Source organism: Corapipo altera, unplaced genomic scaffold (assembly GCF_003945725.1).
Source record: "Corapipo altera isolate COAL_440 unplaced genomic scaffold, ASM394572v1 104, whole genome shotgun sequence".
Lineage (NCBI taxonomy): Eukaryota > Metazoa > Chordata > Aves > Passeriformes > Pipridae > Corapipo > Corapipo altera.
In genome coordinates, this window is record NW_020884920.1 from 348,469 (window position 1) to 363,945 (window position 15,477).

Here is a 15,477-nt window from a genome sequence, read left to right on the forward strand (position 1 = left end):
CAAGAATATGATTTGTACTTTCAACAACTTTGTTCCTTGTAAATAAAATTTTAGTAGGTATATTGACTTGCTGTTTGGTGGTAGTTGAAGTTTTAGAAAAAGGAAATACTCTCCTTGTAAGTGAAAAGGTTTTCACAGAAATGACTTACTTAAGCACATTGTCTTTATTTAAAGATTGGAAGATATAATGGAAGGATGCTGCAGCTGCAGTTTATTCACTGTACTGAAGTGGTTTTGTTCTTTTTTAGTATTTAATGTTCTTGCTGACTCCTCCCATCCTCTCTACTTTGTGTTTAGATTGGTGAAACACCAAAAAACCAGAAATGACTCAGACAGGACAGCTCCAAAATTTGTTTTACAGAACAAATATGTGCTCTGTGAGCTCTTCTATGTGGAGGATTATGTGAACACAAGGTTGAAACAGCAGAAGTGTTCTTGCTGCTGGAGGCCAAAGGGTGGCTTATGGGTGGGGTCTCCCCAATCCTTGCCATGTACCTGCAATATTTGCATAGGACTGTAAAGATGTTTTAATGCACATTGTCCTTCAGTGTTAATATTTCAAAAGCCTTCATTGAAATACAGAAATACTGTTAATTTTTTTTTTTAAAGACACAGAGTCCAAACAACAGGGCAATGGATGTAAAGTCACGTAGCCTCCCAAGCAAACACCTTCAGCCTGGGCAGTTCCAGGCTGGAATGCCACAAGTAGGCTTTTAAAGAACCTTTTTTTTTTGGTGCATTCATTTTCCCCTGTTTTCTCACAGCATGAGCACAGCACTGGAGAAGGGAGGCAGTGATGATACACAAGGATGAGAATAAGGCAAACATCTTCACACAGGCCGGTTTATGGTGACTGCAGGACAGGGCACTGGGGAGTCATCCTGACAAATCATCCCTTCTCTGTGCTGGTAGTGTGAGGGGAAGGAAGATATTGTCTGTACCAATAGTTTCTGGAAGCTGAGCAGTGCTGTAACTCCCACTCAGTTATATCTTGATTCTTCTATTCTTATCAAAAGACACTGGAATCTTTTGGCTCTGATATTAATACCATTATTTAAAGATGTTGCATTAATGTGCAGTTTTATCTAAATGCCCTGCAAGTGCAGAATCTTCAGCAGACTTCTTGTCTTGCATCTGGCAGTTGGTACTTGATGTTATTTCCTAATGCAGGAGGCAGTCTGACTCCATTTAGTTTATTCCTTTTTTGTCTAACAGCAGCATTAATTACACTGGGAGGGTTGTCTGGGCTGCAGCTGAGATCAGAGGAGAGGAAAACACAGCAGACAGTCTCTGGGTGTTGTAGGAAAAGGACTGAGGAGTTTGATTTCTTTATTTTGGTGGGTTGCTTGAGCATAGAAAACTGTCACAATTTCACATTCATTCCAAAAAGCAATTTCACTTGTTCCAGATATTCCAAACCTGTCCCAAGGAGCCTTAACTGCACGGTAATGGAGAAGAAACAGCAGTGCCACTCACTGATGTGCAGCTTTGGGAAGGGTTTGTGGTAGTGACTAATCCAGAGATTTTGTAACTCAGCTGGAAGAAAAAGCAAGCACCATCTATGAATTCTAAATAATGGTTGAAATTATTTTCTGTTTGGATTCTGATTAGTATTTCCAGTTGCCAGTTAAGGTGAGAGTTACCAAAATGTCTTGCTGTGGCAAAAAGTTAAAAAATGAAGAACCCTTACTGATACTGGTGCTGCAAAACATTAATGTAATTTCACTTACAATACTGCAAAAATGCATTAAGGATATCAGAATGTGCTTCCTAGCTGAGAGAGTGATTGATTATATACAGTTTGCCTTTTTTATAATCAACATTGGGTAACAGTCTCAATTGGTTTTTGTTGTCAGTCCTCAGTTAACTAGTTGGAATATTTGTGGTGTGTGTGTATGTACATAGTGTGTGTATAGTCACAAAATCCCTTTAGCTTTGATGTTTTAAGATCTTAGAATATACATGTAATACAAAGATGTAATGTAGGAATGTCTATTTATAAGGTTTGATGTGAAAAGAATCTTAGCACTATTTGCATGCAAGGAATTTTTAGGAGTGGGTAGATTTCTGATGAGATAAAAAGAAAAAGCAGGTAAACATACTGAAGTCTGGTATTCGTTCAACAGAAAGCTGTCATTTCCTAAACTGGAAATAATTTAATCATGTTTGTATCTGGAGTAGTTAAATGAGATCATTTGCCATAATTACTTCATGTCTAACAAGGTCTGTTGCCATTTGGATTTTATGTTATGATTTGGATCCTAAAAGGAAAGGAGCTTCATCACTGGGTGTTGAAATAATCAATATATTTCATTATTAAGATTTGAACAGAGGCTGTGTTTCAAATGTGGGTTTAAAACTCACCTCTCAAGCTGAACTTTCTCTTTGTAGTCCTGGTGCTACACAACCTGTTAAATATGTATAGGACAGAGAGCAGTGGCTTTGGCCATCCCAGATGACTACACTTGTGGTGTGTTGCTGTTGGGACAGAACCATTTAAATACCTTATTAATTATTTTTGTTGTTCCATTTTACTGACTGGAAGGAAAAACTGTTCTATAATTAACGAGCTGTTTCCAAGAAAGCATTAAAACTGTTATTGTAGGATCATTGTACAGGAGGTGAATATTTGTGGTTGGTGTCTAGTGCTGTAGAGAGAAGCAGGGGAAAATTCCGGCCAAAGAAGTTTCTTGCTGGGGAACATCTGATGGCTCAAGAAAAGCAAAAGTTTTGTGCAAATAACTTTTGGTGTTTGAACTCAGCACCAGGATACACATCTTGTGTATAGCACTGGATATTCTTTGACTTTTTTCTCTGAAAGGCAGTCGTGCCTTTTGAGTCATAGTTCATTTATGTGAAGAATTTTGGTGTGTTACTGGTATAATAGGAATTATATCAGACTTGAATTTGGCAATTAAGCTGTAGAGCCAAATCTTGCCACATTGTATGATAACAAGATTCCTTTCATTGTCTGTCTGTCTTTTGAAAGATAGATTCTGTCCATAGTCATTCATTCAATTACCTTACTTAAGACTTTTGTAAAGTAGATTACCAATAAATTAGGTTTGGCTTTCATTTGTGGGTTTGTTTGTTTTGGTTTGTTTTTTTCCTGATAATAATCCCAGTTAAAAAAAAAAAAAAGTTCTGATGATTCATGTAAGCTTACTTTTCTTAATCAGTTTATTAAATTTTCTGTGATGAGGTGTGTTTGCAAATGCTCAAAACCTGTTCATTTTGCTCTGTTCCAGTGCCTGATGACCTCTCCATAGAAGAAAGAGAAGAGCTTTTAAATATTCGTCGCAGGAAAAAAGAACTGATTGATGATATTGAGGTAATTGATTTTTCTGTAGAGCACCTTGGAAGACTGCTTCAGTACATTAAGTTACAGTACTAGATATGAATTACAGGTAATGGTTTTAAAAGCATATAAATGGCTTAAGCTAAATATTACTAATATTGACTAGGATTTCTGTGTCATATGTGTGCTTTTACAAAGGGTAACTCCTGAGTTGACATATGTACAGATTTGATTTGTGTAACAAACAACTTAAACAGCAGATTTGCATCCAGAATAGGAGTGAGAGATCTGGATAAAGCAGTCTTATACTCTAATTGATAATGGCAGTTTGGGCTTGGTGCTCTGACATAAGCACACTCTGGGAGTTCACATCCATGTGTTTAACATGGTTGTGGTAAAATATTTAAATATCTAAGAAAGCCCTAAGATTCATCACTTTTCTTCAGGTAACTAGCAAATGTTAGAAAACAAACCCTAACTGATAATATTATTATATGATTGATGATTTCAAAAGGTGTTTTAATGTGAGTTAATGTATTGTCCTTCCTTCTTTTGACAGAGATTAAAATTTGAGATTGCTGAGGTTATGACCGAAATCGATAATCTGACCAGTGTAGAAGAAAGGTAAGTAATGCCAATATCTGGACATGATTAAGACCTTGGAGCAGGTCTTCCAGGAATAGCAAATAAAATTAGCTTTCTCATGCTAAACAAATATTGGATCACCTCTATTTAGTCCGTTATAAAGTCTCTAAAGCCTGACTTTGGCCTATGCAGATGTGTCATTCATTTGGATAGATAATGTGTTGGATAGAGTGTAATATTTTAGACTGTCCAGTTGGTCAGGACCTGGTTCTCTGAAGCTGCAATCCTTTGAAGGAATTGAAAATAGTAACGTAATTTCCTCCCTCTGTAACAAGTGAATGTCTTGTTTTTGTCGTAGAAGACAAAATACAAATCTTGTCGTAGCCAAAATACAAATAAAACTGTATCCAGAAGTTGTTGTTTTAGTAATAGAGCAACTAATAACAGCTTGTTGTTTCTTCTTTTCCTCCACATGTAGCAAAACTACACAAAGAAATAAGCAAATAGCCATGGGAAGGAAGAAATTCAACATGGACCCTAAGAAGGTAGAGCATTTTTCTCACTTGTCAGGAATCAGATTTTGCTTGTAATGTGATCTGTGACAAATTCATTCACGTTTTTCTTGAGACATTTCTGATAATGTGAGTCCTCAGGCCTTATTTGCACATCCTGTAACATACTGAGCAGAGGGTTAAATTGGGAGCAGTCGCCGAGTCCTTTGCCGGTCGTGTGCTTTTTACACTTAAGCAAACCTTTTTTGATAATGGAGGTTTACTTATCAACAATCAAATATACCAGGTAGTGATTGAGCTGGCTTGCTTTGTACCTGATAGAGTTGTTCTCCCTTGATATGTCAAATAGAATTAAAAACAATTTTTGTGTTTGGTTATTAGTGAGGCCATATGTAATTTTTTTTAATGCTCTCCTATTTTTTCCTCCAAAACACCCTTACCATGTTTTTTTTAATTTGTTCTCCTTCAGACTATTTTTGCATATCTAAACTCTCTTTGTGAAAAAGGCATGTGTTAACACCTGTATGTTTGTCTATGTATATACATATGGTTGTGTACCCATCTGACTTGTACAAACCCCTGCAGGCAAGAACTTGGTTACCAGTTTCAAGAAGTCTGTTGTGCATTTAGCCAAGAAATAAAGTAGTTCATTTCTCTGGAGTGCCTCTATGTTTCTTAAATAATTGTTAATTTTCTGGTAAATCTGGGGACCTGCACATTTTCTTAGAGGCCCTCCTGATACATTTAAAAGAGCTACTTTGACATATTTGACTTCTAGCCTTCTCACTTTTCATCTTCCTTGCTTTGTTTTATTGTCTTCTGTTGTTTGAGATTCCATTTTGAATTTGTCTTTTTGGAAATCATTTAACATTTGTTTCTCTGTGTTCTTGACATGTTTTCTTCCCAATGGTATTGAATTCAGTTACATTTTGGTGGCCTTTCTGAAATGTTCCAAGTACAACGGTGGCTTCTGTTCTTCAGGATGTTTTCAGTTTGCCAGAAACTCTCAAGTATTTTATAAAGAGCCCTTTTTAAAGTGCTGGCCATGTCTTTTATTTTTGTTTTCCATTTTGTTGACTACCTAACTTCTGTTGAGGGCAGAACACCCCCAAATATCCTGATAGTTTGTTGTCCTTCAGCTCTTTCATGTCCTAGAAGTTTGTGGCAAAGTCACAGGATGATGTCAGATGCTTCCATTCCAGCGTTAACTATTTTCTGTTACTGTTCTCGCTGGCTGAAATTATTTCTATAAATAGATACTGTGGCCACATTGCTACTGTAACATAATTTAAATGTGGTAAACAGACTCAGAGTAGTAATTTCTTAATAATGTCTGTGGATCAGCGGTGGCCTGCAGGAGCTGGGTCATTGTGTTGTTTGCAGCTGCTACTTTAAGTTAGAGAAAAAAATATAAGTCCTAATGTTGGGAAAACTCACTCGGGTTCATTGTGAAGAGGATGTTTTTCATTCATAAATGGGAGGGAAGATGGTCTCTGGAGTTAGGAATGCCAAAGAACTGGGGTAATGATACTTGTGCTGAATCCACTGAGTCTTCTCCTTTAAAACCAAGTAACAGAGTTTTCATGTTTTCATATTAGCAGGAACACAGTGAGGTAATTTTCTTTTACCACTTTCTATTTGAAGATCTTTCTATGTTCTGATGCATGTGTAGAGCAGTTCTCCCTTTCCCCCCTCTGAAAATAGCTCTGAAAATAGTGTTTAATGCAGTTTCCTGATGTAGTATCACATACTTGGGGTTTGCTCAGCACGTGTGGGATGGGCTGTAATGGTAAAGTCTAAAACACTTCAAGAATCCCTATGCAGAGACATAAAACTGTGCTTGAAATGTGCAGTGCTCAAGTCAGAACTGCCTTTGCTGAGCCAGGAAGTGAATTCTCTGTGACAAAGGCTGAGTTTAAAGAGCTGCAAAATCTGTAATTAAGTTACCGTGAAAGCGACGAAATTCAAAGCAGATTTCATTGCATTGACTTAAATCTATGCAATATTTGTAGTGAATATTGAATATTTCTGTAGCCAGGAGTTTTGTGTGAGGAAGTTAAACTAGTGCAGCTGTCTCTTGTCTCCTGTCAGTCTAGAGAATAAAATTTACATCAAGACAAAAGATAGCGTAGGAGGTGATGGGGGCTTGGCTGGCCCATTTTGCTGTTTATTCCAGATGCTGGAGTTGTTGTCCCAGACAGATTCCTTTTCCTGTCTATTTGACTTCTGGTTCTTTAACATCTTAAGAATAATTAAAAAAAAAAATTAAATTGATTTTTGCAGTAAGCTAAAGTATCTGCTTCTGTGTACAGAAATTTGTTTTCCATACTTCTGGTCATGTCCATTATCAGTAACTTGTACAACTTTAAGAAAACTATTCAGGTCAGTCTATTTATACTGAGCGTGAATAATATGGTCCAGGTGTTGGACAAGGGAATCTGCTGTTCCTGATGTTGTTACAGGGAAGGTTCTCTGTTGGTTGACAGAGCTTTTTGGATAACTTGGTATGGGAAAATCCACTCTGTTTTGTAGTCAGATATTGTATAAATATTTAGCTATCAAATAAGTTTTGTAAGGATCAATTTCAAGGGAAGCTCAGCTATTTCTGCTTCAAGGTAAAATAGAGACATTCTTTGCAAAGAAATCATGTCTGTTGTGAAATGACTTATCAAAATATTCAGTTGTCAGAGTAGCAGCCTGGCATTGAAATTTTCAGATGATGATAAAATTGTTTAGAGAGAATTGCATTCCAGACTTTCTAAAGAAAGCTTCAAGCCTTATAACATCACGGTTCATTTTCTTTGTTAAATTAGGTCAGAAAATTGACTTTTTTTTTTTTTTCTGTCAGACAGGTAATCATTTTATTATCAGAAGCTAGAGTTAGCCAAACAGAAAGATAATTACTTTTTTGAATGTTACTAGGAGGCCACCTATGCTATGTCAAAAAATAATGGAACTTTTTCAGTTGTAATGAAATAAAAAAGAAATATATTCCGCTTGCAGAAATTGAAAAACTTTTGATAATTCTGAAATATTGTGGTAGAACTTATTAGTAATAATTTATTAACCTCTTTTGTACATACTTGGAATGCAAGACATTAAGGTTCCTTGCAGTTCCCATTTCTACTTTTCACTAGCATGCTGTTAACAGTTTTAAGAAATCAGCAGGAATAGCAACATCTTTGGGGGGGGAAAAGAAGTTGGTTCTGTCTTCGTGACCTGCTGAGTGTTGGAACATCATCCCTTCCATCCTTCACATAATCTTTATATAACTCTTAGTCTCCTTTCTTTGCTGCTTTGCAGAAAGTTCCCTGGGCTTCCCCAGGGCGTGCCAGTGGTAGGGCAGTAATTTATGGAGGCCCAGGAGTGAGTCCAGGGGCTTTATCAAGTTCCCTCTGAGGGCCAGGGTAAGACTCTCCCCCTGCCTTCCCTAGCAGCTCCATGGTAGAAGCTTGGCTGGTTCCTGAGCAGTGTGTGATAGTGTAGCTCAGTCCCTTGTGAATAGTTTAGTCCCAGCACAGGCAGAACCCTCTGACAGTCCCAGTGTCAGCAGAAACTCCTTTAAACCGGTTTTGGTATCTTCAGCTGCGACTTCTACGGCAAGTAGTGGCTTGATGTATTGGGTTGCAGTTTGTAGATTATAACAGATGCTTTATTTCGTGTCATGGTGGTAATTAAGTTGTTTCCACGTACCTCTTCATTATATGATTTTGCAGATTACGTCTCTGCAGACATTTCTGCAAGGGCCAGCTCACACATTAACTCCAAAGAGCAACATGGAATCGTTATTCAATTAATATTTGATCTTTCTGTTGTTGAGGGATTCAAACTGCCACCTAGTACTTCTAGCCTTAAAAATGTTTCTCATTTTCATCTTTAAACCAGTACTATATACTGCTTATGTAACTGAAAAACATTTGTTTGGCATTTCATTTAAAAACATAAAAATCTGTAGGTTAATGTAATTAATGTGTCTGTGTAAGTACATTAATACCAGATGTTATGAGTGATATTTACATAAATGCTTGTGGAAGAAAACATAACATTCCTTTTCCTCTGGAATTGTTCTTCCTAGGGAATACAGTTCCTGATAGAAAATGACCTCCTGCAGAACACTGCAGAAGACATTGCACAGTTCCTTTATAAAGGAGAAGGATTAAATAAAACGGTAATTGGAGATTACCTCGGTGAAAGGTAAAAGAGAAATATTGAAACTTTGTTCTTGAGTTTACAAAGCATATTTACAGGCTTTGGGTAGTTACCTTCCCCTTCACAGGCTGCATGAGAGAGCTACTCAACTACTCTATAAAAGCTACAGTGAGATGTGAAACTGCTGCAGCATTGTGATTGCGTTTTTTTCCTGTAGTTTTTAAATGGGTACGTTGTGGGATGATGCTTAATTAGCTGTAATTTATTATTTTAAGAAAACACTGAAATTTGGCTATAGTACAAAATTAACACTGTAAGCATTTGGAATGTCTGAGAGTTGTATTGCAACAGTTCTGGTACCTCTTGGTGCTGTGTCCAGAGTAGAGTGATTGACAATCAGTAATAATCAGACAGTAAAGAAATTACTTATTAAAATGGGTAGTCCCTGAGACAATAGTTGTTATCAGGTTTTAGTGCTGTCATCTTCCCTGCACAGAGACTTCCCATAAGTCAGTAGGTGTCTCAAAGGGCATCTGCACCAGATCTTTATCAATTCTGGTACAATAAACATGCAACATGTGTATTAATGGAACTATTGCAAAACACAGCCAGGATGCAAATCACTTCCATTGCTGTGCAACCCAGGAATTGATTTTGGAGAAGGCAGCTGAGAGACAAGCAGTGCAGGGTGGCTTGGAGTGTGTGTGTGACATGCTGGCACATGTTCAGGTGCCAGTTGTGGAGGTTTAGCAGTTGACTCATTTAGGATAAACTCCTGTGGGGATGTGTTGTGGCAGATCCCTTTTGAGACACCTCAGTCTGCTTTACAGCATCAACAGCTTGGTTTGTGCTCAGCAATTTCCTCTTGACATTTAGGTTTAATGGAAGTTTTTACTGTAATAAATACCTTTTGAAAAGAGATCTTCACTATGGAGTCTCTATACAGAATATGTAGACATGTCAGCAATTTTTATACAGCAGAATTGTGTTGCTTCTCTTGAATATTTGGGCAGTCAGTATTATAAAATCACTTAGAAGTTAATGTCCATAATTGCAAAACTATAGCATGTATAAAGCAGTCTGTTCTCTTCTGAGAGCTACACCTTGGTATCATCTTCTGAAACACTTCCAGTTTCTCTAGCCCTATTCCCAGAACCCTGTGCTCATGCAGAAAGGTCTTGCCAGTATGTCCAGGCTCACTGGAATCATTAATAATATTCATGTGATTTATTTTTCTTTTAAATGGGTGCACATTTAAAATTTAAAAAGCTATTGCTCATTCTGCTGCTTCCCTGGCAGGGATGGTGGACAGCACTGTGGTCTAATGTGACAACACAGGGCAACCTTTCTTAATACTGAGTATGTAGAGAGAGAAATATGCAATTCAGTCTTATCTTCTGAGTTTTTCAGGACTTACATACCGGTAAATTTAGTGATCACACTGAATAGCAAATTCAGCCAGGATATTTTGTATAGATCTATGAACTGGAGAATAAGATCTTGGGAGAAATGAAAAAAATTGACACACTGCTCCTATTTTGCCACAAGGCAGAAGCAGTCTGTCCATTTTAAAGAGCAGTTGAAATCAAAAAGAAATTTTAAAATATCTTCTGCTTTGAAAGGAGCTTTTATTCAATGTATCCAGTCAGTCTACATAAATTGGTTTTTTGTGTGTTTCTTCATTTCTGTGAAGGGTGGAATATTAGCATGGTAATGGGAAAGCAAATGGTATTTCTTTCTATTTTTTTCTCTTCACATATATGAATTAGTAAGGGGGTGGCAGTGAAGAGATGACAATCTGATTATCATGAATGTGTATGGAAATTTCAAGGTAGCTGTGTCTGGAGTGGGGAATTGGTTCATCATACTCCGTTGAACTGCAGCATTAATTTCCTAGAATCCTAATAATTTTTATTCATGTTTCTCTGAAAAGAATGTATTAAGCCTTTAGGTCCTGGGATAAAATAAATACCCTGAGATAAAATAAAATGTGACAATTGAGGTGTCTTAAGCTGCTACTTTTGCCTTTGTGACTCCCTCAGAAACAGACTATCAAGTGATTTGTGCTGTGTGAGTGGCAGAGCATATTAGAGATGAGCTTTTGCTGAGTTACACACTAAACTTTTGTCAAGGCATTTGGAGTCTGAGGACGTTCTCTTTTACTTTGCCACTCCCTCTTGGGGGCCCATCATGAATTACTTCTGCATTTTAGCTAAATATAGCTGAAGACAAGACCAGGATAGTCAACAGAATGAAATATTTGTATAACATTCTGCCATAAAGAGATATATTTTAAATTACTGACTTTTATAGTCTTATAGCACTCAGCAAAAAAAAAAAAGTGAATGGTAAAATGGAATGAGATAACACCTAAACAATTACAATAAATAAGGAATGAATTACATCCTATAAAAGATTTAAGATTTATTTCTGTGTAGGTAAGTCCTCACTTATATTTTTAAGTGGCTTCCTAGACCTTTTGTGTTATTTGGCTCATGTCCTTGGAGGTGTACCCAGCACAAGTATCAAAAACATATAAAAAAAATCAATATATTTTGCTTAGTAGCACCCCTGTGGATGTCTCTTTTGTTACACTGTGATGCCACTTCACTGGAAAGCAGTCGCACAGTTGGACTGTGCATTGCCAAATTTGATGAGAATTGCTTTGATTTGCTTGGCAGAGCTGGTGTGCTTTTCTGTAAACAATGTGGGAACATCCCAATGAATGAACAGTTGGCTTTAAGGTATTTAGTGGTGAGTGTTACAGGTTAGTCTGACTATGCAGTTAGTCAGTAATGCAACAGATAATTCTTGGGGGTACACACCTTTCTATTTTCAGGTGGAGGCTGATATGCAACATTCTGTTTTGGTGATGTATTTAAAGCACACCCTGAGGATTAGAAACCTCTGTGCTTCTGGCATATGAACTCAGTGATGGTGCAGGCTAAATTCTGTCTGCATCCAAATAGTTTTATGTCCATTATTGTTTAAATGTTATTTTGCATTTAAACACCTTTGTATCAAGCAAAGCATCATTTGGCTCGTGATTTACATAGAAATGTAAAAGATGGATTGAGAGGAAGCTTGTTCAAAACCTATTCTGATTTTAGTAAACTTTCATTGTAACAGTTTTTGAGAATGGAATAAGAATACAGTACATACTAAGTAGCTTTTTTCAAAAGCTGTTCTTTATCTTGGATGCAATCAGTTGAAGCATTTTTGTTTATTATCTTTGTACATAAATTAAGATACTGCTTTAATATTTTCTGTTCTTAAAGGGAAAAATGATAGTTTGTTTTTCATGTGCTTTATGGAGAAGAAGTTAATTTTCCATTGAGCATTGTTTAGGAGTTCATGACACAATGAATGAATTCTTTCTGCAAAAGCATTTACCAAATACGTTTGTCGGACATCATCAGGTGCGGTAATAATAAATGTGAAGCAAAGAAAGCCAGGCCATTTTGGGGTAATTCAAATAAGCAGTTCTAAAATCAGTTTCAATGCACTGCCTCTTGTTGATCTACCAGAAAAAATGGGCAAAATAGTAGTGTTAGATATTAAAATACCTCTAAAATAAACGTGTAGACTATTTCTGAGGACTTTATTTGATCAATATGATTGTCTATTTCCTTGCTTACTCTTGGAAGCAAAGAGAGATAACTAACAAGAATTTTAAGTTCAGAATTGTAATTGTCTTTTTCTTCTTTTGTTTCTCATAGAGATGAATTTAATATTAAAGTTCTTCAGGCTTTTGTTGAACTCCATGAGTTCGCTGATCTCAATCTTGTACAAGCCTTAAGGTGAGTAAATTCTCTCTGGTTTTTGACCTGAGCTTCCTTTCATCAAATTGCATGTTCATATGAGTCACTGTGTTGATTTACTGGTCAGAAAGCTGCTCTACAGCTCAGCACAACTGTACTGAGCATTACTGTACAACTGAGCAGAGACAGCTCTGTTTAACCCTTCCCGTGGCTTGTTTGTGTGCTGCCCTTGGGGTGACAACCTGATTATTTCAGACAAATACAAGCAACTAAAACATAGCTGTAACTCCTTGGTGTTCCTGCCATGGGGACATTTGAAGATCTGTTTTAAATCTTAGCACAGAGATAGGTTAAAAAAGAAACAAACTCTTTACTAAACCAAATAATTTTCTTCCTCCTTTCCTTCCACCTCAACTTGTCACTCTGGGCATGGAGGGGGAGAAATCCCCTGGCCATAATCAGTGGTGATGTTCAATTGCAGAGAGATAAACTTTGAAACAAGTGCTTTCCTTGTACTTCCCTCAGAGTTTCCCACTTGTCATGTGAAAGAGAGTGTGATATCTCAGTATGTTTTTTCCCCTTGCTAAATGAACGGTTCACTTGATTTCTCTGGGCTGCTTGAACACAGTGACCTTGTGAGGTCCCTTCTCCTCTCGGTGAAAATCCGTAACAGATCCAGCAAATTAAGTTGACTCAGACAGTTCTGCCTGTTCTGTTGCCGCAAGTGACTCCCTCCTGACACCAGATAAATGGGAATGTCCGTGTGATCCTTGTTTCTGGGGCAGTGCCTTGTGATGTGGAGTCAGAACAGCTTTGCTATGGTTGAGTGATGTGGTGATGATAACTTGAGCTGCCTGAGATTTGAGCCGAGGAAGCCTTTTCTGTGGCTGCTGAAGCTTGTCTGGGAGGCTTCGTATTCCTCTCCCTTTTACCCAATTTAACGTTAGGTTTGACTTTATTCTTCCTTAGCAGCTGCTACTATTAAATGTTTGTATTTTGGTAGCTTACAAAATTCGTGGTCTGGAACGTTGCACGAGGTGAGTAAAAGAGTATCTAGAGCTGACAAACTAAAGATGGCCTGTGACACTTTAATACAATGTCCTAAAATGAAAACTGATGAAGACAGGAATAAATTGTTATTATAGTGGCATCCAGTGTACAGGGAATAGCGAGGACTTGTTTTGCATGGCAGAGCATGTAACTTTGCTGGTTTAGACCCTGGTTTAATTCAGATAATTCTTTTGCTAAGAGATAAAAGAATAAATGATGAAATTCATTGGAACTTTTCAGTACCACGATGTGCCAAAAGTAAATTTGTGAAGACTTCTGTCCTGTATGCATTCCAGTGTACCTACATGTAGAAACAGTAAACCACAAAAGTAAACTCTGTATTCCAGTTCATGATGCTAAAACAGCAGCACAGATCTGCTGCATATATTACAAAATTACTGAAATCTTAACATAAGTCATTCTTTTTAAGACCTAGGTCTGAGTCTTGTAGGGTGAACTTAATGTAGACAGGCAGCATCTCTCTAAGCACTGGGTTTTTCTTGCTGTTGTTACTGTTTTTAAAATGGTTTTGATGAGTTTCAGTAAAGATGTTAAGTCTTTTTGTATTCCTTGTTTCTCTCCCCTACCAGAAATATTTTGTGTAATATGTCTTTTTACATTGTAAGTAAAGTCTAGCTGACTGTTCATTGCTTTTTGTAGCCAGGAAACCCAGGGAGGATTGAACTCATTTTTTTTTTTCCCCTCATAGCATTCTCATGGCAAAAATGGGATGCATACAGAAAATTGTTTACCAGTCTGGAAAAAAGAGAGAGCCTCAGAATATGAACTGCCATATTATCTTGCCTGATAGCATGCAGTGTTGCTGGCTGAATTTCTGGGCTAGCCATCTGTGCATGTTGCTTTATAATAGCTCCTGACTTGTGTGTTGAGAGATTGAGAACATATTTCTAGGACATTCGATATAGACAGTGCTGATTTTTTTTGTTGTTGTTGTTTGTTTCGGATTGTTAGTAATATATGCTTAATATATAAATACTGGAATGTGTAACAACTATTCTTCCCTTCTGTAGGCAGTTTCTGTGGAGCTTCAGACTCCCAGGAGAGGCTCAAAAAATTGATCGTATGATGGAAGCTTTTGCTTCACGTTATTGCCTTTGTAACCCAGGAGTCTTCCAGTCTACAGGTTAGTCACAGGAGACAGCAGGGGTTCTTAAGTACATATATGATCCAAATATAAATTAATATATATGTTCTTGTACAGCTGATGCAAGGAGACAATGGCCAGTTTGGAAATGCAGGTTAAAATAGTATGTGAAATGAGAAATTTCTGAAAACTGAGAAAACGTGACTGTCCAATCCATACAGTGCAAGCTTATGGTTAGAATGCATTTCCATTTATAAAACTTCAGCATTAATATATATCTAAGTCAATTAAAGTATAAAGCACACTTCAGAAATGTCGCCAAAGATTTTGTCAAGGGATTGGAAAAGAAAGATTCTCAGTCAGGGGTTTAAGGGCAGAAGAGACCAATAGGTTGGATGATCTCATCTGTCAGTTATGAGGACTTTATACCTCACTATCTCTGTATCAAGTCCACCTATATGTGGCTATAGTGTATTATCTGGAAAGTCATCCATTCTCTTTAGCAGTCTGCTCAGCAATAACTGATCTCAGTTAGAAATGCATCTGTTTCCCACTGAGTTATTTGGTTTGGGATTACTCAGATCATAAAAGCTACCACAACTTTGTGATACTGCCCAGAATGCTGGGGATTGTTGGTCTGTTTGGTTTTAGGCACACATAGTTTGCTGTTTATCACTTAATTTGAGGAACAGATAGGCTAGGAAAAGGTTGATGTCTGCAACGTCAACTGTCTGCAACAGCTAAAGAGGAAAATACTGAAAACAAAATGCTAAAGATGCATGAATATTTTTCCTCTATGTAGCAGAGAGGTTTCCATTCTTCTTTTCTTACACAGAATCTTGTACTTGAACTCTGGGAGAATTTACTATAATCATAACCATGTCAAGGGGCACAATAAGATTTCCTTTGTCGTCTTCTGATATTATCCAGTAGTACTGGCTACCTCCTCTATGCCAGGGAATTGAGTCAGTGTCATTTTCAGTCTTTCTAAATGCAATTCAAAATATTATTTTGAAG

General features: G+C 37.2%; 1 protein-coding gene across 4 annotated transcripts in view; it reads left to right on the top strand.

Annotated features, from left to right (window-relative positions):
• Window positions 1-15,477, top strand: part of CYTH3 (cytohesin 3) — a 50,432-nt gene that overhangs the window by 21,878 nt on the left and 13,077 nt on the right. For 2 of the 4 annotated variants that reach the window (XM_027656778.1, XM_027656779.1), the window contains exons 2-7: window positions 3,249-3,331; window positions 3,858-3,922; window positions 4,362-4,428; window positions 8,471-8,589; window positions 12,264-12,344; window positions 14,387-14,499. In XM_027656778.1, the coding sequence (XP_027512579.1) occupies window positions 3,249-3,331; window positions 3,858-3,922; window positions 4,362-4,428; window positions 8,471-8,589; window positions 12,264-12,344; window positions 14,387-14,499 (528 nt within the window). Of the gene's footprint in view, window positions 1-3,214; window positions 3,332-3,857; window positions 3,923-4,361; window positions 4,429-8,470; window positions 8,590-12,263; window positions 12,345-14,386; window positions 14,500-15,477 lie in introns of those variants that run through there. The other 2 variants (XR_003529906.1, XM_027656777.1) reach the window with 1 other exon arrangement.